Source organism: Labeo rohita, chromosome 19, assembly GCF_022985175.1.
Source record: "Labeo rohita strain BAU-BD-2019 chromosome 19, IGBB_LRoh.1.0, whole genome shotgun sequence".
In the NCBI taxonomy this organism is placed as follows: Eukaryota; Metazoa; Chordata; class Actinopteri; order Cypriniformes; family Cyprinidae; genus Labeo; species Labeo rohita.
The window spans coordinates 28992877-29017612 of NC_066887.1; the positions used below are offsets into that span (position 1 = coordinate 28992877).

Genomic DNA, 24736 nt, shown 5'->3' on the forward strand with positions numbered 1-24736 from the left:
GATTTGTATTTCAAATAAACTGTATTCTTTCTAACTTTGTTCAAAGAGAAAAAAATGCATCATGGTTTCCATAAAAATCTTAAACAGCATACTGTTTTTAAAATCGATAAAAAGAAATGTTTCTTAAGCAGCAAATCACCACAGAATGATTTCTGAAGGATCATGTGACACTGAAGACTGGAGTAATGAAACTGAAAATTCACTGGAAAAAAAATATTTTCAAATATTTTCAAATATAAACAGTTTTTTTTAAATTGTAATAATATTTCACAATATTACTGTTTTTACTTTATCTCGATCAAATAAATGCAGCCTTGGTGAGCATAAGATTTTTTCAAAAACAAATCTTACTGATCACAAACCTTAAAATGGTAGCGTATTTTTATTCTCATTATTCTTTTTATTTATTTACTTTTTACCAGAAGTATGAAAATTGCTGAAAATGCTATAAATCAAATAAAATACATCAAAGAAACATTATATTAAAACGAAACATTATATTAATGATTTTATGTAGTTATGCACACTACCAGTCAAAAGTTTTTGAAAAGTAGGATTTTTAATGTTTTTAATGAAGTCTCTTCTGCTCACCAAGCCTGCATTTATTTGATCCAAAGTACAGTAAAACAGTGAAATTTTGAAATAATTGTACTATTTAAAAATACTGTTTTCTATATGAATATATTTTATAATGCAATTTATTCCTGTGATTTCAAAGCTGAATTTAGCATCATTACTCCAGTCACATAATCATTCAGAAATCATTCTAATATGCTCATTTGCTGCTCAAAATGTTTTATCATCACTTTTAATCAATTTAACGCATCTTTGTTAAATAGAAATTTCTATCCCCATGTGCTTAACTGTTTTAAATACTACTACTACTACTACTACTACTACTACTGCTGCTACTAAAAATAATAATGTTTCTTGAACAGCAAATCAGCATATTAGAATGATTTCTGAAGGATCATGTGACACTGAACACTGGAGTAATGATGCTGAAAATTTAGCTTTAATCACAGGAATAAATTGCATTTTAAAATATATTCAAATATAAAGCAGCTACTTTATATAGTAAAAATATTTCACAATATTACTGCCTTTTGCTGTATTTTGGATCAAATAAATGCAGGCTTGGTGAGCAGAAGAGAATTATTTAAATGCATTAAAAATCTTCAATCGGTTGTGCATACTTACATTACTGAACACCTTTAGAAAAATTAACCATGGTTTTGCTACACTAACCATAGTTTAGCCATGGTATTTGTACTAAAACCATGGTTATGCAAATGGTAATCAATACGCCAACAACTGTGGCATAAATTACCATAATATTACTATAATAAACCAAGGTTCATTTTTGTAAGGGAGAGAGGGTCTTTCCTTTCTGTAGAGTTGTATATGTGTGCACTTCCTGTCGACAGGACGTCCTTGTGTCGTTTCCATAAGCAAGTGCCACGTATGCACACTTCTCCTATTTTACTGCTGGGAAACTGACTGCGTTTAAAGTTTTACTCTGCGTTTGATCTTCATCTAATTATTACGCTTCAGGCTCAGCCAAACATAAACATACAGCTGCTGCTCATAACAACCGACATCACACAAATATGATATCAGACAGACAGATAAAAAAGGAGAATTTGAGAGAAACACGGTGGCTGTGTGAGTTAGTCCACATGGGAAAACCTTTCAGTTCAGTATTTAGCTACTTACGTGTGTGCAGAAATAACAGGGAAGAAGTGTGACATGCAGTAAAATTTGACCTCCACTCCGTATGTCCTGTGTGAATGTGTGTTTGTTTACAGGGCAGTTTTTACGTGCCGTCAGAGAACTGTCTGCAAAGAGCTTACACGTGGCACCGGCGCATCTGTAAACTGTTGCTGGCGGCTCACAGAGCTCTGCGCTCATATTACACGGCACTAATGAAGGAGATCCCTCAACTGCAACACATAGAGATGGGTATGAACAAACTCATGTAACTCATTCACTTCAAATGTGTATGGCTTTGTCAAAAACGGTTCCCTGTCATCATTTATTCACCCTCATGTCCTTCAAAACTTCTGTGGGCCACAAAAGAAGCACACAGTGATCAGGAGTTGCCAAGCTTTAAAAAAAAGACATAAAAGAACCATATCGGCATTATAAAAGTACACTGTAAAAAATAACTACACAATTTGTTGAGTCAGCTTAAAATAATTTGTTACCCTGCTGCCTTAAAATTTTAAGTTCAGTCAACTAAAATAAGTTTATTCAACTTGAAATGTTAAGTTGTACTAAGTAACAACTTGTTATATATGTCTGTGTTTGCTAAACTTAAGTTGAATAAACTTTTTGAACTTAAAATTTTAAGGCAGCCAGGTTACAAATTATTTTAAGTTGACTCAACAAATTGTTTTTACAGTGTAGTTAATACAAATCATGCATCATCGATAATAATAAGAAATGTTTCATTAGCAGCAGATTAGCATATTAGAATGATTTCTGAAGGATCATGTGACAATGAAGACTAGACTTAATGATGCTTTGCATCACAGGAATAAATTACCTTTAATTTATTGATAATCTCAGTTACACTTTCACATTTTAAGCCTGATTTATTATTCACAGTGCATGTGAGAACAACACAGCCATTTTATGTGCTAAATAACTTTTTTACAGTTTACAGCAACATGAGTGTGAGTAAATAATCAAAGTAATTGTTTATATTAGTTTTAAAGCAACACTTAGTGGGAGGAGGTGAATATTTACATATTTTGATATTTACATGCAATACAAGCATAGAAAAAATAATGAAAGTCAATAGTGTTCAAATTAAATCAATTAAAAAGACTAACAAGGGATTTTCTTTGTTTACCTGCATGTCATGTGACCATTAACCAACATCAAATATCAGTAAACATGCAAATATGTTGTTTAATTATTGAAATATGGTAACACTTTAGTATAAGGAACAGTTCTCACTATTAACTAGTTGCTCATTAGCATGCCTATTCATAACATATTGGCTATTTATTAGTACTTATAAAACACATATTCTACATGACCATACTTTACATCCCTAATCCTACCCAATACCTAAACGTAACAACTACCTTATTAACTACTGATAAGCGGCAAAGTAGTAGTTTATGGATGCAAAAGTCATAGTTAATGGTTTGTTGCTAGCAAGAATTGGACCTGAAAATAAAGTGTGACCTGAAATATTTACTGTAAAGTCTCAGGGGGGGCTTCAAGTAAATATTTTAGTTTAGCTGGCATTAAAAAAAAAAAAAAAAAAAAAAGGTAACACTTTAAAATAAGGTCCATTAATTAACATTGGTTAACATGAACTAAGAATGAACAATACAGCACTTATTAATCTTAGCTAAAGTTAATTTCAGCATTTACTAATGCATTATTAAAATCACAAGTTGTGTTTGTTAACATCAATTAATGTACTGTGAACTAACATTAACTAACAATGAACGACTGTTTTTATTAACTAACATTAACAAAGGTTAATAAATAGTGTAACAAATGTACTGTTCATTGTTTGCTCATGTTAGCTAATACATTAACTAATGTTAACAAATGACACCTTTTTGTAAAGTGTTGCCAAAAATGATTACATGAATAGGAATACCACATATACTAATTGATCACCATATTCATTTACCACGGTATTTACATATTACTCAAAGGGACTTTAAAGAAAAAAACATGGTATTACCGTAATAGTTGTTGTCTGTGACACTTTTCTAACTGTCTCCTTATGTTCTTGTTTCTAGAGGACCTTCCCCTTGAAGAAACATTAAACCAGCTCACCACTGAACTGCAGGTTTGTAAATCACTTTACTAATCAAATTCCTGTAAAACATAGAATTAATATGATGTAGGTTAAACAACATCACAATAATAAGCATTGTTCTGTGACTAAATAAGATTGACTGATTGTTGCAACCCTCCTTCTGTAGTTGCAGAGCGGTCATGAGAAGGTAGCAGAACAGATCAGTAAAGATCTGACACAGCTCTGTGCTCAGCTGTCTGTTCTTTGGACGCAGTTTTTGGAAGCCACGGTTCCTAATCCACATATCCGCTCATATCTGGCCCAAGAGCACCACACACTCAGGGTGAGAGCTGTTTTATATTGGGCTGAGAAGTCCTGGACTACAATTTTTCTTGTTGAATATCGGATTTCATTTAGAAACAGAAGTAAAGTATGATACGAAGGCTTGTTTTAGCATGTTTAACACCCATCAGTTGAGGTCAAAAGTTTACATGCCTTTTTCAGGATCTGCAAAATGTTATTTCACCAAATTAAGAGGGATTATACAAAATGCATGTTATTGTTTATTTAGCCCTGACCTGAATACAATATTTCTTATACATGTTTACATATAGTCCACAAGAGAAAAAAAAAAAAATAGTTGAATTTATAAAAATGGCCCCGTTCAAAAATTTACATCTGTGTTTTTTTGTTTAGTGATAGCTGTGCATACCCGCTGTTCTTAAGAAAAAGCCTTCAACGTCCCACAAATTCTTTGGTTTTTCAGCATTTTTGTGTATTTGAACCCTTTCCAACAATGACTGTATGATTTTGAGATCAATCTTTTTACACTGACCACAACTGAGGTCCAGAAGGAGAAACAATGCATTAAGAGAACTTTTTGAATTTGAAGATCAGGGTAAATTTAACTTATTTTGTCTTGTGGGAAAAATGCAACTATCTTCTGTAGCCTCTAAAGGGCAGTACTAAATAAAACAAATCATATATATATATATATATAATATGATATTTAGGCTAAATAGGAAAAATGTACACATCTCCATTCTGTTCAAAAGTTTTCACCCCCATTTTGCAGTTTCTAAAAGGGGGGTGTAAACTTTTGACCTCAACTGTAGGTTTTCTTTTTAAACCTTAAGTGAACAAATCTTGCTACGAATGGTGCTAAACATGATTTTCAATGCTATACAGGGTGAATTTTGAGTGTGACATCTTATTTTTGCTTTATGAAATATACAAACTCAAATACAACAGCTCATTTAATAAGCCTAGCAACAAACAAAGTAGAATTAGTTTCTACTCCGACTGATTTCAATTATTGTAGGATAAATCCTGGAATTAACTGTTCTTCTCGTACACATTCTGAATTTCCCAGCATCCCTCACAACTCTGCGTTGAGCGATGCATTCGACGTAGAAAGCTCATCTCTTTTGATACATACAGCAGTTCCACCCACAAGACAGCTCAGCTTTTAATTACAGAACTCTGAGTTATTATAATGATGAAAAAGATGAAGAGATGAATCCAATTTAGTTTTTATTACTGGAGTGGTTTTATTTCTCTCGTATGTGAGGTTCGTTATAAAATATTTCTGCTCGCTGTGGAAGACTAATCTTAAAAAAGGAATGTAAAATGCAAGATTGTAATGCATTCAAAGTTTGCCTGCAAGACAAATACAGAGAGAAAAGCTGAAATGATTCAGATGCAGCATGAATGATATATGACTCAGCATAATCTACAAATGACTTTGTACACTTATTGTGTATTCTTCAATAAGGGGACATTTTTGATAAGGAAAAACTTTAGTTTAAAAAAGATTGTTATAAAAGAAAACGGTTTCTTTTAGTTTTTTAAAAATAGTTTTAGACAGTTTTTTATATAAAATAAATAAAAAAAATAAAATAAATATAAAGTAAAATAAAAATAAATAAATAAATTACAAAATTACTACTAATTTGCATTTGGTAAACATACCATTATTTTCCATTTATTAGGTATTTATGTGTATGTGTACAGTTTAGAATGAATGTGTCATTTGGGATTAACAGCTGTTGTCATACTGAATGTTGTGTGTTTGTGCAGGTCAGGAGATTTTCTGAAGCGTATTTCTTCACAGAACATCCCAAAGAGTCCTCACTCACATTTCAGGAGGAGCTGTGAGTCTTTTATTATAGAATACAGTAGTCAACATTTAAAGTGGTTTTAAAAAAAAGCTAATCAAAGTTGTCCTAAGACAAAAACGGGTATTGTTTTGGTTTTAGGACAACTTTGATTAAAGGTTTTGATTCAAACATTGACTACTGTAGTCTCTGTCTTTCTCTTTTAGATACACATACACCTGCAGTGCCTTGCAAAAATATTCATATCCCCTCATTTTTTATTTATTCACATTTTATGTTGCAGCCTATGTTAAACTGCTTTAAATTACTTTTTCCCACATCAATCTACACTCCATTCACCATAATGACAAAGCACAAAACAGATTTGTGACAACTTTGCAAATTTATTAAAAACAAAAACTGAAATAAGTACATTGCATAAGTATTCACACCCTTAACTCAGTACTTAGTTGAAGCACCTTTACAGCCTTAGTTCTTTATTTAAATATGACACAACAAGTTTTGCACATCTGCATTTGCCAATTATCTACCATTCTTTGCCTCACCTCTTCATCTCTCAAGCTCTGTCAGCTTGGATGGGGGCTGGCAGACATTTTCAGGGTTCTTCAGAAATGTTTGACTGGATTCAATCCCAGGCTGTGGCTGGGTCACTTAAGGACATTCACAGAGTTGTTTATATGCCACTCTTGCTGTGTGCTTGGGGTCATTGTCCTGTTGGAATGTGAACCTTCTGCCTAGTTTGAGGTTCTGAATGCTCTGGACTGGGTTTTCATTAAGGCTCTCTCTATATTTAACTGTGTTGAGGTTTCATTCTCCTCTGACGAGTCCCTCAGTCCCTGCTGCTGAAAAACAGCCAAACAGCATGAGGCTGCTACTAGCACACTTTACTGTAGGGATGGTACTCTGCAGGTGATGAGCAGTGCCTGGTTTCCTCGATACATGATGCTTGGAACTAAGGTTCAGCAGACCAGAGAATCTTGTTTCTCACAGTTCTTTAGGTGCTTTGCTGCTAATTCCATGTGGGCTTTCATGTGCCTTCACTGACGAGGACTGAGTTTGGCCACACCACCATAAAGCCCAGATCAGTGGAGTGTTGGAGTGATGTTTGACCTTCTGTAGGTATCTCCTATTTGCATACAGTCATGTGAAAAAGTTAGGACACCCTTTTGAATTCCATGGTTTTCCATATCAGGACATCATTAAAAAAAAGGGTCTTTGGCTGGTCTTAAAATTTTGAAAATAAAACCTCAGATGAACAACAAAACATGACAAATTGCACTGTGTCATTATTTACTGAACAAAAATAAAGCCAAAATGGAAAAGCCATGTGTGACATAGTTAGGACACCCTTACTGTTTACATTGGAATTAAGAGGGTAAATAACAGTCAAGCACTGCTAATCAAATGCCTTTGATTAACTGATCATCAGCAAGTCTGAGCACCTCTATAAAAGCATAAGCTTTGGCAGTTTGCTGGTCTGGAGCCTTCAGGTGTGTGTTAACACAATGCCAAGGAGGTAAGACATCAGCAATCATCTTAGAGAAGCAATTGTTGCTGCCATCAATCTGAGAAGAGTAATAGGGCCATTTCCAAACAATTTGAAGTTTATTCACAAGTGGAAGACATTGAAAACAGACACCTCTCCTTCCAGGAGTGGTTGTCCCAGAAAATTCACCCCAAGATCAGACTGTGTAAAGCTCAGAGAAATGGCAGATAACCCAAGAACTACACCTCAGACTCTACAGGCCTCAGTTAACATGTTAAATGATAAAGTTCATGACAATACCATTAGAAAAATATGGGACAAAAATGGCATGTTTGGAAGGCTTGGCAGAAGAAAGCCTCTTCTATCTAAAAAGAAAAATTGCAGCACAGTTTAGGTCTGCAAAGTTGCATCTGAACAAAACACACGTCTTCTAGAATAATGTCCTTTGAACAGACGAGACCGAAGTGGAGATGTTTGGCCATAATGCACAGCACCAAGATTGGTGAAAACCTAAAGAGCATATCAGCACAAACACCTCATACCAAAAGATAAGCATGCTGGAGGAGGGCTGATAATTTTGGGCTTGTTTTGTAGCTACAGGACCTGGACACCTCACAGTCATTGAGTTGGCCATGAACTCCTCTGTATATCGAAGTATTCTACGGTCAAATGCGAGGGCATCTGTCCAACATCTAAAGTTGGGCCAAAATTGGGTCATGCAACAGGACAATGATCCCAAGCAAATCTACAACAGAATGGCTGAAAAGAAAATAATCAAGGTGTTGCAATAGCCCAGTCTAAGTCCAGAGCTCATCCTGACTCAAATGCTGTGGTGAGAGCTGTGCATAAGCAAATGCCCACAAACCTTAATAAACTGGAGCAACATTAAAAAGAAGAGTGGTCCAAATTCCTCCAGAACGATGTGAGAGACTGATAAAGTCACACAGAAAATTAATGCTTCAAGTTATTGCTGCTAAAAGTGGATCTACGAGCAATTGACTCATAGGGTGTCCTAAGTTTGTCACACACGGCCTTTCCCTCTTGGCTGTATTTTTCTTAAATAAATAAATGACACTGTGTGATATGTCATGTGATGATGTTTATTTTACTTTCCAAATTTTAAGACCTGCCAAGGACCAGATATTTTTTTATTATGTCCTGATACAGAAAACCATGAAATTCAACAGGGTGTCCTAACTTTTTCACATGACTGTATATGATCATGGAGCTCAACTAGAGTGACCATTAGCTTCTTGGTCACCAGTCTAAACAAGGCCCTTCTCCATCTCCATCAATTGCTTAGTTTGGCCAGGAGACCAGCTCTAGGAAGAGTCTTAGTTGTTCCAAACTTCTTCTGTTATGGATAATAAAAGCTACATGCTTCTGTGAACCTTCACTACAGCAGAATTTTTTTCTGAACTTTTTCCCAGATCTGTGCCTTGACTCAATCCCGTCTCTGAGCTCTACAGGCAGTTCTTTCAACCTCAGGGCTTGGTTTTTGCTCTTATACGCATTTTCAGGTGTTAGACCTTTTATTGAGAGGTGTGTGCCTTTTTAAATCATACTCATTTACATGAATTTGCCACAGGTTAACTCCACTCAAAGTGTAGTAATATCTACAAGCAATATGAATGCTCTTGAGCTGAAATTCAAGTGTCCCAGAAAAGGGTATAAACACTGGAATATGAAATGGAATATTTCAGTTTTTTTATTTCTAATAAATTTTCAAGTTGTTACAAACCTGTTTTGTGCTTTGTCATTATGATATATGGAGTGTACATTGATGTGGAAAAAGTAGTAATTTAAAGCATTTTAACATAAGGCTGCAACAAGAAAACGTGATGAAAATAAAGGGGTATGAATACTTTTGCAAAGCACTGTAGTTATGTAAATGAAGAAATAACATTTATTATTTTAAAGCTACTGTAATTAATACTACCCATAACCCTTACAAAAAATGCTGAAACTGCTGTGTATCTCTCATGACAGTATCAACAGACATGCACAGGTGGCCACAGAGATGCGCAACTCTGATTACCTGCTCCGAATGCCTCCACTTCCTGTGGAATGCCTGGACATCGATGGAGACTGGAGCAGCCTGCCAATCATCTTTGAAGACAGATACGTGGACACGCCCTGTTTAGGTGACAGTCAACAGAGATCCTGTTTAAACGAAAGCAAATGAATGAGTGAACAAAAAATTAATGAAAATGTGAATGAGTTAACTCAAGAATGAATGAGAATGTAAGAACAAATGAATGAATAAATGAACAAATCAAATGAATCAACAAATTAACAGGTCAACAGAACAACCAAAGACCAAATTTTAAAGTGTCCTCACATTTTTAATAAACAAATTAATACAATAGCTCTATTCTCTTTTTTTCCTGTTCTAGACTATAACCTCCATGTGCAAAATCAGACTGTCTTAAACTCTCAGCCACGTCCTGAGCCATCAAGGATGGAAGAGCAATCCATTAGTCCGGTTGAGGGACCACAGGACACCAATTCACCAGCAACACCCCCCGGATAAACCTCCCTGTGAGGATTACATGGACTTGCCCACATACATGGCCCTGATTGGCCGGCAGGAGGACTATAAAGATACCAGAGCTCAAACAGAGACTCTGATTGCCCATGTGGGTGAGACTGATATTGATAGAAGCGAATGTATCACGATTAGCTCAGATTCAAGAATTGATTCAGCTGATAAGGCCACATGCCAATATGAAAGTGAGGAAGGACTGGAAGTTGATTGCAGGTCTGTAGACAACGATGAAGCAATAGACACAGGTAACCTGGAGAAAACTAGTTACCAAAAAGAAGCTGTTGAATCCGATCATGCAGGTCTAAAACAAACAAATGTTATCCAAAGTACTGATTTTAGTAGCGGACAATCATTGCTGCTTGTTCCGACGGATGCTCCAGAACTTCCCGACCTCAACAGTCTTGACAGCTTTGAGTTTTTGCCCACTCATAACCATGACAACCATCTTGAAACACCAGGCAATACTGGGAGTCTTGGCAACGAGGAGCCACAGTCAGCATTAGATAACAGATACATTGAAGCACCTGCAAAGGATTATGGGAGTAAGGATACATCACCAGCTAATCTACTAAACACCAACTCAATTGGAACTGACACTTCAGCCATGTCTCCTTCTCGTAACGTTCTACAACAGAACCGTCGCTTGTCCGAAACTCCGCCCAAGGGTGTTTTCTTGGGCGGATCTAAGCTAATGAACCGCTCCTCCTCTGTAATCTCAGACTCTGGTATTGAGAGCGAACCAAGCTCTGTGGCCTGGACCCTGGAGGGTCGAGGAGTCGTCACAGGGGGTCGTGACATCTTGCAGAACTTGGTGCGGCATCGGCCGGCGCATCAGAGCTCTTTGGAGGGCCTACAGACCGAAAGTCACGGCAGCCTGCCCAGCGCCACGCAGGCCTCGTTGACCTCAATAAGCTCCCTGCCGTATGAAGAGGAAGACGAGAGGCAGCTCAGCACTTTGACCAAATCTGCCTCAGCACCGCAGATCAGCAGCCCTGATGACACAGAGGATGATCGTGAAACACCTAATCAAGAGAAGAGGAATGTTTGTGTGGCCAATCAGCTGAGTCTGAGTGATGAAGCAGCCAATAAGGTCAAGCAGAGCGTTACTACGGAGGATAGAGAGGAAACAACCAATCAGAGTAGTGTTTGTGTAGCCAATCTGCTGAGGCAGAGTGAGGAAGCAGCCAAAGAGGTGAAACAGAATCTTCAGGAAATGACCAATCAGGAGAAGAGGAATGTTTGTGCGACCAATCAGCTTAGGCAAAGTGAGGAAGCAGCCAATGAGGTGAAGCAGGATCTTAAAGCCGTTACTGAGGAGGACAGAAACGAAACAACCAATCAGGAGGTCAACATGGATGAGTTGTCCAATCAGGAAACAGCTGATCTTTATTTTGCAAATGCCAAAATGTTACTACACCAGCAATTTGGGACACATAATGGCATTGAAAACACCACAGGGGAGGAACTGACTGAAAACTCTGAATGTCAAGCAAATGTATTACTTGAAGAGTATTCTGGTCTAACTGATGACAACACAGAGGTCTGTAGGTGTGACAATAAATATTGCGAACACAAGGGGGCGCTAGAATCAAACACATATCAAAAGGGCACTGATGATGTCAGTGTCTGTCACATTCATCTGAATGAACTTGAGGAGGTAAATATGGAGAACCTCCCAGATTCACCAACAAGTGACAAGAGCAGTCACGAAATTTCGGCCAATGGGAAAGAAAGGTCTGTTGATCTCATCAAGCTTCCAGCCAATGAGAGAGAGCAGCACACGTTAGATGGGCAAAGCAGAGCCAGTAAAGTGCCAAGTACAGGTCTGGCATTTGTGAATAAAAAGGTGGTGGAGGTTGTCAACCTGTCGGTGTCATGTGCTCCCACATGTCTGCCTTTCTCATCCGTATTACGCGATTCGCCATCGGTCAGCGGAATCTCCACACGCCAGGCCACCTCCCCCATTACCCATCAACCCCTGGGCTCCTTTGGAATAATTTCCCCCAACTCTTCCTCCGGTGATGATCAGGAAATCAACGAAAGAATGATTAAGTAAGTTCTGCCTTGATTTAAACAAATATTCATGCTTCTAAATGCATGTTATTGATTATATTGTGAACGTATTTATCAATGCAAAAGTTTTCATTGATATCCTAAAGCTTTTATAAGGCAAAGGAAGCCATGCTGAGGGAGCTGGTGTTCAGAGGCACTCTCTACAGTGATCTGCCTTACCTCGCCTCCGATCATCCATACTTCCCTCCTGAGGAAGACGACACAGAGTTTGAGGATGGGATACACCTTGTGGTGTGTGTCCATGGACTTGATGGTAAACATTCCAACCTTGAAAACATTCTGATTCATATAGGTCTGCAAAACATTTAAGATGAAAAACAGAACAGCTGCATATGTAGTAAATAGTTTTTGTTTGTTATTACCAGGTAACAGTGCAGATCTGCGGTTGGTCAAGACGTTTATAGAGCTTGGGCTGCCTGGATCTAGACTGGACTTCCTCATGTCAGAACGCAACCAGGTAGAATATTCCAACCAATCAGCACGGTTGTTGAACTGCTTTCAGCCGATCAGAGCACACAGAACATTAAAACATAATAACAATGACAAGGAGTATGACATGAAAAGAATTAATTGATAAACAAACCATCAAAAACCTTTCATGCTTATAAACACATAAACAACTGTGCACAACAACCAATCAGAAAGCTTCAATGCCCCTCAACAACCAATCACAACTTTAACATGGTTTCTAGTACACCTTTAATTAGCTTTCTTTTTACATTCTCGTCTTCTCTCTCCAGACGGACACATTTGCTGATTTTGACACCATGACTGACAGACTTCTGGACGAGATAATTCAGCACATCCAGCTGTATAACCTCACCATCCACCGAATCAGGTTTATAAACACATTACCTCATTCAACAGCAGTAAAACTCAGCATCACATTGATATTACATCAGTGCAATCAAACCACAGTCAATATCAGCTCTTTATTACAGCTCAAACTACAGGACTGTTTGCAGACATTCAATTTCATGCCTTTTGAGTCCAGAGCTACCAGCAAGGTCTAACAAGTCCATGTTAAGCGGAATAAATAAGGTTTCCATTGATGTATTGTTTGTTCGGATATGACATTTGGCCGAGATACAACTATTTCAAAATCTGGAATCTCAATATGTATATTAAGAATGTTGAGAAAATTGCCCAAATGAAGTTCTTCGCAATGCATATTACTAATCTAAAATTAAGGTTTGATATATTTACGGTAGGACATTTACAAAATATCTTCATGGAACATGATCTTTATTTAATAATGATTTTTTTGTGATAATTTTGACCCATACAATGTATTTTTGGGTATTCCCACAAATATACCCGTGCTACTTAAGATTGGTTTTGTGGTCCAGAGTCACATGTATTTTTAAATCCCTGTGATTCCACACATTGTACACCAAAATACAGACTAGTGCGCCCCCTTGTGGTCAGACATTGGCTACATCTGCCACAACCACTTCAGAGTAGTTAATCTTGTTTTAAGCCTCATTAGTTTTGTCTTTATGATTGGATATTCATAAACAATTTAACAAATATATTATCTTCAGCTTGTTACAAAATAGTATGCTGTAGAAAACATTTGCATTCAGAATGTTTGATCCAGATATCAAGTATAGCATGAAGTATAAAGCTTCACATTAAAGATATGCCTTTAGAGTTGTAAAAATAATAATAATAATAATAATACAGAACAGAAGTTAAAGTGTGATATTGGCTCCTGAATGGCTCCACTAGAGCTGCATAGGCTTATGTTATACTTATTATTACCACAAGATGGTGGTAGAGTTAAAGAAAGGTAGTGTTTGGCAATCAGAATTAAATAGATATTCACAAAAAAACACCGGAAAATGTACCAGATGTGTCTCCTGGTACATATAAAGCTTTTTAATCTTAATTTTACACTCATTTAATTATTTTTTAAATATACTTTCCCAGTCTTTGTTTCTTCTCTGAAGTCTAGAGTTTCAAATGTCTTTTCAAAACCAAATGTTCTAAAGTTTCATAATGACTGTGAGAGATTTAATTAAAGCTGTAGTTCCTTCATAAATTGCAATGAAAAGAGCAAAAAATTAATCAAAATGGACTGAACACTTATTTTTGGAAGGTACAATGCTTGCCTTTTTTTCTTTTTCATTTGTTCATTCGTTTTGTTTCGCCAGTTTTATCGGACACTCTTTGGGGAACGTCATCATCCGCTCTGTGCTGACCCGACCCAGATTTCGCTGTTACCTCTGTAAACTCCACACCTTCCTGTCCCTGTCTGGGCCCCACCTGGGAACACTGTATAACAACAGCACGCTGGTCAGCACAGGTAAACTAGCAAATACAGATGTACACTGTGCAAAAGTTTGGGGTCAGTCAGATTTTATTTTTAGAAATTAATACTTGTATCCAGCAAGGATGCATTAAAATAATCAAAAGTGAAAGTAAAGACATTCATGATGTTACAAAGGTTTCTATCTTGAATAAATAATGTTCTTTTGAACCTTCTATTCATCAAAAAATCCTAAAATGTTTCTTGAGAAGAAAATCAGCATATTGGAATGATTTCTGAAGGATCATGTGACACTGAAGCCTGGAGTTACGCTGCTGAAAATTCTGCTTTGCATCACAGGAATAAATTACATTTTAAAACATATTCAAATAGAAACCATTTTTTTAAAATAGTAATAATATTTCATAATATTACTGTTTTTACTGTATTTTTCCTCAAATAAATGAGGCCTTCTTTCAAAGCAACAAGCTAAATAAATGATTTCTATGAATTTCCATCCTTGTTCTACAGGTCTGTGGCTAATGCAAAAACTGAAGAAGTCTGGTTCCCTTCTTCAGCTTACGTTCAGGGACCACACCGACCCACGACAGACCTTCCTCTACACGCTCAGCAAGAAACCAGGTAGAGATGCATGGAAAAATAAGCAAGGATGAGCACAAACACATACACACATACCCATGTTTTCGTTCTTTCTTCGTCCAGGTCTGCAGTTCTTCAGGAACGTGGTGTTGGTGGCCTCTCCGCAGGACAGATACGTGCCCTTCCACTCTGCTCGCATTGAGATGTGTCGGACGGCGCTTAAAGACAGAACCACAGGTTTGTTAGCTCAAAGACTTCCTGTTACAAACCAAAACAATTTAGCAATTACACCCTAGCAAGCAGCTGGAACACTATTCTTTTAATTTTTTCATTTTTAAACACTGAGATTTTTTTCTGCACGCATACCCCATTAGCAGCAAATCGCTCTGCCAGTGGTGTGAATGAAATGGAATGAAAGGAAACTGCGATAGGAAGTTAAAGAGAGAGCGAGAGGGAAGAGAGCGTTCTTCATTTTATGAGACTGTCACCTCTAAGAGTGGCGTGCGGCTCTTTGACAGGTATTTTTCTCTCGGTTTGAGAGACAGATTAGAGAATTCAGCTTCTCTGTGAGTGTCAGCGTGACAGACAGAGCTAAGGATACACACTCTAAGCAGTCACATACACACACACACAACGACTATGATCACATAGAACAATGGAGGATGCCTAGAAATAGAGACTTTGTTGGGATATGAGTATGCGGAATGTCTGTGTCAATGCATAACTGGCTGTAGACAGCAAAAAATGGCAAGAGGTTTCATAACATGGCAAGCTACAATCAGATTGGTAGGCTTTCCAAGAGTCTGTTAGCACAGGTTTTTATCAGTCCGCTTGGAAGTCATGTTTATGAGTACTCAGGCTTTTCTGGGAAAGAACTAAGCACTAGACTTGCAGGGCTTGCAAGGTTTATGCATCAAATCTTTGAAAAACATTCAAGATCCTTGCATGCTGTTGATTAATGCAAAAAGACAGAAGTCTAAGGGGCAAGGCATTGTATTGTATGGGGTAAGGCACTGAGCGTTACATATAGTTTACAGTATAGACATACTAATTCACTTATTAACCTGGTCTGTGATGAGCTAGTATCCAATATATATATATATATATATATATTATATATATATATATAGATATAGATATAGATATAGATATAGATAGATAGATAGATTGTATTTGCATTGTAAAATTGTAATTGTAATTGTATTAGATTGTAATTGCATTGTATTATGTAAGGGGTAAGGCATTGAGCGTTACATACAGTTTACAGTATAGACATACTAATTCACTTATTAACCTGGTCTGTGATGAGCTAGTATCCAATATATATAGATAGATAGATAGATAGATAGATAGATAGATAGATAGATAGATAGATAGATAGATAGATAGATAGATAGATAGATAGACAGATAGACAGATAGGTTTTAGTAAATGCACCAAGGATGTATTCGTTTGAAAAATTCAAAAGCAGTAATATTGTGAAATATTACTACAATATTATTAATGAAACACCTGTTTTCTATTTTTTAATATGTTCTAAATATAAAATATAAACTGTTAAAATGTAATTTATTTCTGTAATAGCAAAGCTGAATTTTTAGTGTCACATAATCCTTCAGAAATCACGATAATATGCTTATTTGGTGTTCAAGAAACATTTTATTATTATTGGTCAATGTTAAAAAGTTATTTTAATATATTATTTATGCTATACATATTTTCAGGATTTACTTTATTAAAATTAAATTGAAATATTTAAACATTTAAAAATGAAAATTTTATATCTTATTTTTGTGATACATACTTTCAGAATTTATTTTAAGAAAAGTTTATTTTAATATTTCTATTTTTCCTGTACATATATTTAGAATTTATTTAATAGAAATATTTTAACTATTTTTTATTGTAATATTTAATTTTGGTGATAAATGGTTTTGATAAATAAAAAGTTCACTTATTTGAAATATAAATCTTTTGTATCAATATAAATGTCTGGATTTAACATATCCTCCTGCATAACATACTATAATGTATTTGTGATTAATGTTATGTCAAATACAGCTTATTAATACAAATAATACAGGAGAAGTTCACTTCCAGAACAAAAATCTGCAGATAATTTACTCACCCCCTTGTCATCCAAGATGTTCATGTCTTTCTTTCTTCAGTCGTAAAGAAATTGTTTTTTAAGGAAAACATTTCAGGATTTCTCTCCATATAGTGGACTTCTATGGTGCCCCCAAGTTTGAACTTCCAAAATGCAGTTTAAATGTAGATGCAAAGGGCTCTAAACGATCCCAGCCGAGGGTCTAGTGAAACAATCGGTTATTTTCTTAAAAAGAGGACAATTTATATGCCTTTTAACCTCAAATGCTTGTCATACAGTTAGGGTATGTTGAAAAACTCCCATCTCATTTTCTGAGAAAAATTCAAAATCATCCTACATCACTGCAGAAGTACCAACCCAGTACCAATTCCAGTTACAAAGTGAACATGCAAAGAAGATCAAACGCCCTTTATAAAACAAGGTAAAACAGCGATATAGAACGATTTTGAAGTTGGAAAAGAAAATGAGATGGGAGTTTTTCGACATACCCTAACTGTATTGACCCGGATTACACAGAGTTCACACAGAGCTAGACAAGATGAGCATTTGAGATTAAAAAGTATATAAATTGCAAACGTTTCGCTAGATAAAACCCTTCTTCCTCAGCTGGGATTGTTTAGAGCTCTTTAAAGCTGCATTGAAATTGAATTTTTGAATTTAAACTCGGGGGCACCATAGAAGTCCACTATATGGAGAGAAATCCTGAAATGTTTCTTTCTGAGTGAAGAAAGAATGGCATGAACATCTTGGATGACAAGGGGGTGCGTAAATTATCTGTACATTTTGTTCTGGAAGTGAACTTCTCCTTTAATACAAATATTAAAATGTTATATATTGTAATGTGTGTGATAAATCTTTTTTTTTTGTTTGCTTACAGGTCCAGTATATACAGAGATGATCAATAACTTACTCCAGCCATTGCTGAGCTCTCCAAATTGCCGTTTGATCAGACAGAATGTGTTCCACGCATTACCGAACACAGCCAACACGCTGATCGGACGTGCAGCTCACATCGCGGTGCTTGACTCTGAACTCTTCCTGGAGAAGTTCCTTCTGGTGGCCGGGCTCAACTACTTCAAATAGCCATGCTTCAGAGATGACATCATGCCTTGAGTTGGGTGGGAGAGCCAATCAGATTACACGTCACATCACGTCAGCCAATCACATTTCATTTCAGAGACATAATGAGCTCTGGAATTTTTTTTCAATAAGTTCAGTGTTTGGACGCAATCAAAAAAACAGAAATCGAAGATTCAGACGACGAATCTGAATACGTATGTAAAATCTGTACAGAAAGAATCTTGTATACTAAGCAAATAGAGGAAACTAACAGCTGGAGGCCTACACACGCCTTAATGAAGCTTTATGATGTATTATCTTAACGTTGAATAATCCTAGCTGGAGAGTTAATTATATGAATGTAAATTCGGTGTGTAGCTGGTGTTGTAACAACAGCCTTGGTTCTTCATTCCCCCCAGTCACCGAACGTATATTTGCTGCGCCGTTCGTAACTTGAAGAGGTTGATATCACTGGACTTTATACTTGAAGAGTAAATACGGTCATTGGCGTTTGAGTTTCGCGTTACGAGAACGCCTCAGTGTTTTCATGTTTCTTTTTACAGAGTCATTCTTTTATAGTTTGTGTGTTTCGACTGTGTTATGTAGTGAAGTGAGAGTCTCACTGTGAAATAAGCCAAATCCATTGTGTTTTCTGTATTGTGATGGAATACATTCTGTCTGTTTCCCCTAACCGTGTTCATTAGGTGTGCATAGAACATGATCTGAATGTGTTTACCATTCCAGCCTTAACTATCAAAAAGTGAGCATTTCTGAACATCTACATCTTGGTTAGTTCAACATTTTATCATCATTAAAGAAGAAGTCGACTTCCAAAACAAACATTCACATATAATGTACTCACCCCCTTGTCATCCAAGATGTTCATGTCTTTCTTTCTTCAGTCGTAAAGAAATTATGTTTTTTGAGGAAAACATTTCAGGATTTTTCTCCATATAATGGACTTCTGTGGGCCCCGATTTTGAACTTCCAAAATGCAGTTTAAATGCTTCAAACGATCCCAAATGCGGTTATAAACGATCCCAGCCAAGAAACAAGGGTCTTATCTAGCGAAATGATCGGTTATTTTCATAAAAATAATACAATTTATATACTTTTTATTCTCAAACGCTCTTCTTGTCTTGCTCTCCTTGAACTCTGTGTATTCTGACTCAAGACAGTTAGGGTATGTCAAAAAACAGTTCAGGCAGAGTAAGACAAGACAAGTGTTTGACATTAAAAAGTATATAAACTGTATTATTTTTATGAAAATAACCAATTGTTTCGCTAGATAAGACCCTTCTTTCTCGGCTGGGATCGTTTACAACCGCATTTGGGATTTTGAAGTTTGAAGTCGCATTTAAACTGCATTTTGGAAGTTCAAAATCGGGGCACCATATCAGTCCATTATATGGAGAAAAATGCTGAAATGTTTTCCTCAAAAAACAATTTCTTTACGACTGAAGAAAAAAAGACACGGATGACAAGGGGGTGAGTACATTATATGTGAATCTTTGTTTTGGAAGTGGACTTCTCCTTTAACTCACCCTTCATGTCATTCCAAAATGGAACACAAAGTGTAGCTCCAAAAATGACATTATAGCCCTATAAATACACAATAAAGTCATTATAAAGCTGATTTTAAAATTATACATTCATGCAGCAAATCTTTTTCATCAGCGTAACTGATGGATGTCTAAAATATAAAAATGAGAAGCCTAAAACAGGCCTGATGGCTGGCCCGCGTCTTAGCTATAACGTGAAAATTGGCCTGAAGCCCAGCCCTAGAGGCGTAAATAAGTCGGGCCCCGTCGTGCTGAAACGCAGGGCTCTAGAATGTTGTTCCATGCGTCACCTTGTGGATATTGTGTGAAGCATAAAGTAAAAAAATAAATAAATAAATTATTCGGAAAAAGCGCCTGTGGGGAACTCCATGACCAAGCGTGATGAATTTCCTTGCTGCCGCGTGAAAAAACGTGCATTATTAATGGCCACATCTGTAAGTCATTTTCTAATTAATTTGCTGCCATCCGATTGTTTGAATGAGCATCCATGGCTATTTTCTTTCGAATTCATTCAGGATGACTACATACTGCATTGGCTGAAATGTTTGGAAACGAAGTTTTGTCATCACATTTACTAGAAAATGTATTTCCTTCTGTTGTTCTTTTGTAAAATACTTCTCCGAACAAAAACAGGGTGCTTTCATGCTTTACTTACAATGTTTGCAGCGCAGCATGGCGTGATACTTGCATATTTAAATTGCATCTGGTCTTCTTTTCATACTGAAACGTAGTAGTTTCTTTTCTTCCTTATTAACAAGAATCCGAATTTTCTGCATTTACACTGCAAAAAGAGCACAGAAGAAATATGTTTGTAAGAAAAGGCTTTGATTGTATGGAAAGTTTTAAAACGGGTTATACAGAATTTTACGACCGCATTGTAGTGCCGAGTTAAAAATGTTCAAAAACTGAAAATTACCAAATTGAAGTCATAATATTTCATAAATAAAATCAAAATATTTCAAGTATGAACTACGAGAATTCCGAGAATAAGGTCGAAATGCTTTGAGAATAAAATTTAAATTATGAGAATAAAGTCGAAATGTTTTGAGAATAGTCGAAATTCCGTGAATAAAGTCGAAATGTTTTGAGAATTTAAATCGTAGAAATTTAAGTTACATTATTTTGAGAGTATAGCCTATATTGCACGTGCAAATGGCCCAGGAAAAGTTGGCAGGCCACAATAATTTATTTGAATATTGTTGCGTCCAAGCTGTATTCCAAGCTGTAAAACCACCTACTCCGCAAAAACATATGTGGTGTCCAACCTTTCATTCCTCACATGTATTTAATTAAAAACAACAATAAAGTCTTCTAAAGGTTGAAGTGGGCTTGTTTTATCTATAACATATGTTATATTGTTGTCTTCTCTGAGGTATATAACGTTAAGTGACTATTCACAAGCTGTTTTATTCACGGTATATTACAGTAAAGGATTGGACAATATTTAACGTCTTCCGTTGATTTTTTGCAGTCCGTCAGCCACAATCACAATAATTTTGTGCTTTGATGCTTTTAATATAACACAGCTCAGCTTTCAAATTCTGTCAGTTTTAATCACGAAATACGAATTCTAACATTTTTCCTCTTTATTTCAAGTTTATATTGAAATGTAAAATTGAAATAACATCAGAAGGCATGAAAAAATACAGCGAATACAGCGATCTGTCATGCCACAATAAAAAAGCGTGAAAAACACATTATTGTAAGACATATTGTTTGTATTTAATTCTCGTTAGTTCTCGTAATTTTGACTTCATTCTCAAAACATTTCGACATTATTCTCGTAAGTTCGACTTTATTCTTGTAATATTTAAACTTTATTCTCATAGTATTTCGACTTTATTCTTGTAGTATTTCGGCTTTATTATCATAGTATTTGGACTTTATTCTCGAAATAGTTTGGCTTTATTCATTCTTATAAAGAATAAAGTCGAAATATTATGACTCTAATAATATAATCTTGGATTTTTTTTTTTTTTTAAATGTGGCACTAACGTGCCATTGTAGAATTCAGTGTACACAGAAGTGAACTACTACTACTGTTCCAAAGTTTGGAGTTTTTTCATGTTTTTGAAAGAATACTTTTACACTCACTAGAGCTGCATTTATTTGATCAAAAATACAGTAAAAACAGTAATACAGCAAAATATTACTACAATTTAAAGTAACCCGTTTCTATTTTATTATATTGTAAAATGTAACTTATTTCTGTGATGCAAAGCTTAATTTACAGCAGTCATTTCTTCCAGTCTTCAGAACTACTTTATTTCAGTCTTCAAGTGTGCTGCTTAATATTTTGTGCAAACTGTGACTTTTTTTTTCTTCTTTTTTATGACTAGAAAATTCAAAAGAACAGTATTTATACGAAACAGAAATCTTATGTGACATTATAAATGTGTTTACTGTCACTTTTGATAAATTGAATGCATCCTTTCTGAATAAAGGTATTCATTTCTTTAAAAAACAAAAACAAACAAAAAACAACAATAACATTGGAACGGTAGCTAAAATTTAACACCTGGCTTTTCAGCACTGATATTTCCTTTATTTTTAAATGTATTGATTTTATTTTTAAATGAGCTTTTTTCATTACCAATTATTATTTCAGTTAGGAAGCGTTCACTGCACCGCAAAAAAGGCTTATCTTACTTGTCATGTTTCTAGTCAAAATATCTAAAAATTCTTAAATCAAGATGCATTTACTAGATAAGCAAAATGACGCAAGATATTTAGTCTTGTTGTCACTTAAAATAAGTAAAGATTTGCTTAAAATCTTGTTTTAAGAGTATTTTACTTACCCCACTGTTTTAAATTAAATTTGAATCTTGATTTAACAATGTTTAGATATTTTGACTAGAAACAAGACAAAAATACTAAGAAAGAAAATAATTTTTTGCAGTGTGAAAACCCATTGAAAATCAAGGGAAATGTCCCACTGTTTATGGTGGTTGCAGTCCTGTTGTGTTCGTTTTTTTTTTATTTATTTTTTTTTTATGTATTTAACAGTCTGTTCTTTGTCGTGTAACATGTTCTGTTAGCAAATTGTTGTGCATTGTTTGGTTGGTTTGGTTTAAATTCACACGTGCTTGCTTTAGCTTTTGGTTCTTTCTGGTCCGCTTTAGCACTGTACTCCTCTTGAGCGGCTTCTCTAATTTATTGTATTGTTTCACACTGGATTGACCTCGATTTGATCTCTTTGTGGCCCCATAACACTTCGTTTTCCCATAAAGTCTGTTCTGCTCCTCAAGGGTAACACTTAGAAACATCGCAGCGGCCACACCTCAGCTTTTTACCTCCTTCAGCATCTTTAGCTCTTGTTTTCCATGAGTTCTGGGTTTCATTCAGCCGCTGTCAGCAGTGTGTGATTGGGTTTAGATCAGAGCCGCCGCATCAGCAGAGTTAGAAGATGCCCCTTCTGTCCCCGCTGAGCTTTTATGTACGCACTGACTGGCGCTTAATTAGTCGGTAAATACACTGTCACTGTGATTGACACTAATTTAACTCCGCCTCTCTGTACACACGACCGCGTCACGTGACTCCACTGCTTTTGTTACCGCTGAAGGAGCCATCAGGCATAATGCTCCATTACCCATCATGCTCTGCTGCCCTGAGCTTGTTTGTTTGTTTGCTAGCTAATTTAGGCTTATGGCAGAGTTTGCTCACACAAGTCAAGCATATTAATTACGGAAATTGAGCTGATCTGCAGTGCGAATACTGACCAAGGGCAAAAGCAGGTGTGTGTATGTGTAAAATACGGTTACAGAGATTTTGTAAAAACACCTTATTCATCTCACAGATGCATTAGGAGAATCTACATATTAAAAATATATTTTCTATCCCCTTAAAGCATTTAAACCCTTTAGCGTCCCACATTTAGTATTATTTTTTAGACTGTTTTGTGTTTAATTCAAGTGTTATCAGTGAGAAAGTACTATTATTAACTTTTATTTTTTCCCCACATATCAATTTCACGTTAAAAACCATTAGTGAAATATCTGCAAAATATCTTTATACAAAAATAAACTGCTACTTACGGATATCTTTTCAAGGATAAAGATGCTTTTTGGGTCCAGATGGTTTAGTTGTGACACTTTTAGGAGGCTCCCAGTAGATGAAATCCTGTTTTTTCCTTGCTGAACATCCTGAAATGTCACATTAAGGAAATAAAATGGGTTAGGAAGAACATTTCATGATTTTAAACATCTTTCCAGTGTCTCTAATTCAATAATCATGGTAACAGACCTCTATAACACAAATAACTCCCATTCAAATCAAATACTTAGAAGTATGTGTGTGTGTGTCTATAAAGAGGCAGCTCGTCTCCGTAAATGTTGGGTAAGCGGTTCTCAATTTAGAGCCATTTTTCCAGCATACGTTTGTGTTTTCATCCATATCTGTGTATTAAGCCATGAATGTGAAAACAGATGAAAATGTATTCACTGTGAGACTGTAATGTGTTCAAGTTTGTTTGTTTGTTTTTTGTCCGATATGTATTCTTCACATCTGTGCCAATGATATTCTGTTTTCTTTTTCTATGTTTGCTTTAGTTTCTGTATGCGTCCCTTGTAGTAGCTTATGCCCAAATATATAAATAAGTATATATTCTGTGTACATTACAGAAATATTACATTATATTATGATCAAATGAAGTATTACAATAAATAGTATTCTTCTTTTAAAATGAGACTTTGTTTCTTTGTTTATTGTTGTGCAGCAACTTCACAATATCCAAAAAAACATTTAACACTTTATTTAAATGTTGTGTTTAGGTCATTTTGATACAGAGGATTTTATTTATATTATATATGTTATTACTCGTGTGGTGTTCCCAAAATTACAAGCCTACAAAAGCAGTTTATAAATTGTAGGCCCCATTGATATGAACAAAGCAAATCAGTGTTTATGGAAGCTCATTTCACCCACTGAATAAAAAATAAAAAAGATAACTGTGCCTTCTCGCAATTCCTTTTTCTTCAAAATTTTGATATATAAACTTGCAATTGCGAGATATAAACTCATAATCGCAAATTATAAAGTCAGAACTGAAGGAGATAAACTCGGAATTGCAAGAAAAGACAGAATTGACCCTTTGCAAAAACTTGCATTTGCAAGAAAAAAAGTCAGATTTGCGAGATATAAACTCGGAAATGCAAGAAAAGTCAAA

The 24736-nt window shown here is 35.7% G+C and overlaps 1 protein-coding gene across 1 annotated transcript in view; it reads left to right on the forward strand.

Moving 5' to 3' along the window:
* fam135b (family with sequence similarity 135 member B) overlaps positions 1-19237 on the forward strand; it is a 69478-nt gene extending 50241 nt beyond the window's left edge. Inside the window, 14 exon segments of the mRNA XM_051136627.1 lie at positions 1809-1962; positions 3771-3820; positions 3957-4112; positions 5849-5922; positions 9362-9516; positions 9769-9893; positions 9895-11972; positions 12080-12246; positions 12359-12450; positions 12734-12831; positions 14150-14301; positions 14776-14886; positions 14968-15081; positions 17829-19237. Of these exon segments, the coding sequence (XP_050992584.1) occupies positions 1809-1962; positions 3771-3820; positions 3957-4112; positions 5849-5922; positions 9362-9516; positions 9769-9893; positions 9895-11972; positions 12080-12246; positions 12359-12450; positions 12734-12831; positions 14150-14301; positions 14776-14886; positions 14968-15081; positions 17829-18034 (3732 nt within the window). The 3' untranslated portion in view covers positions 18035-19237.
* Positions 19238-24736: the final 5499 nt, after the last annotated feature.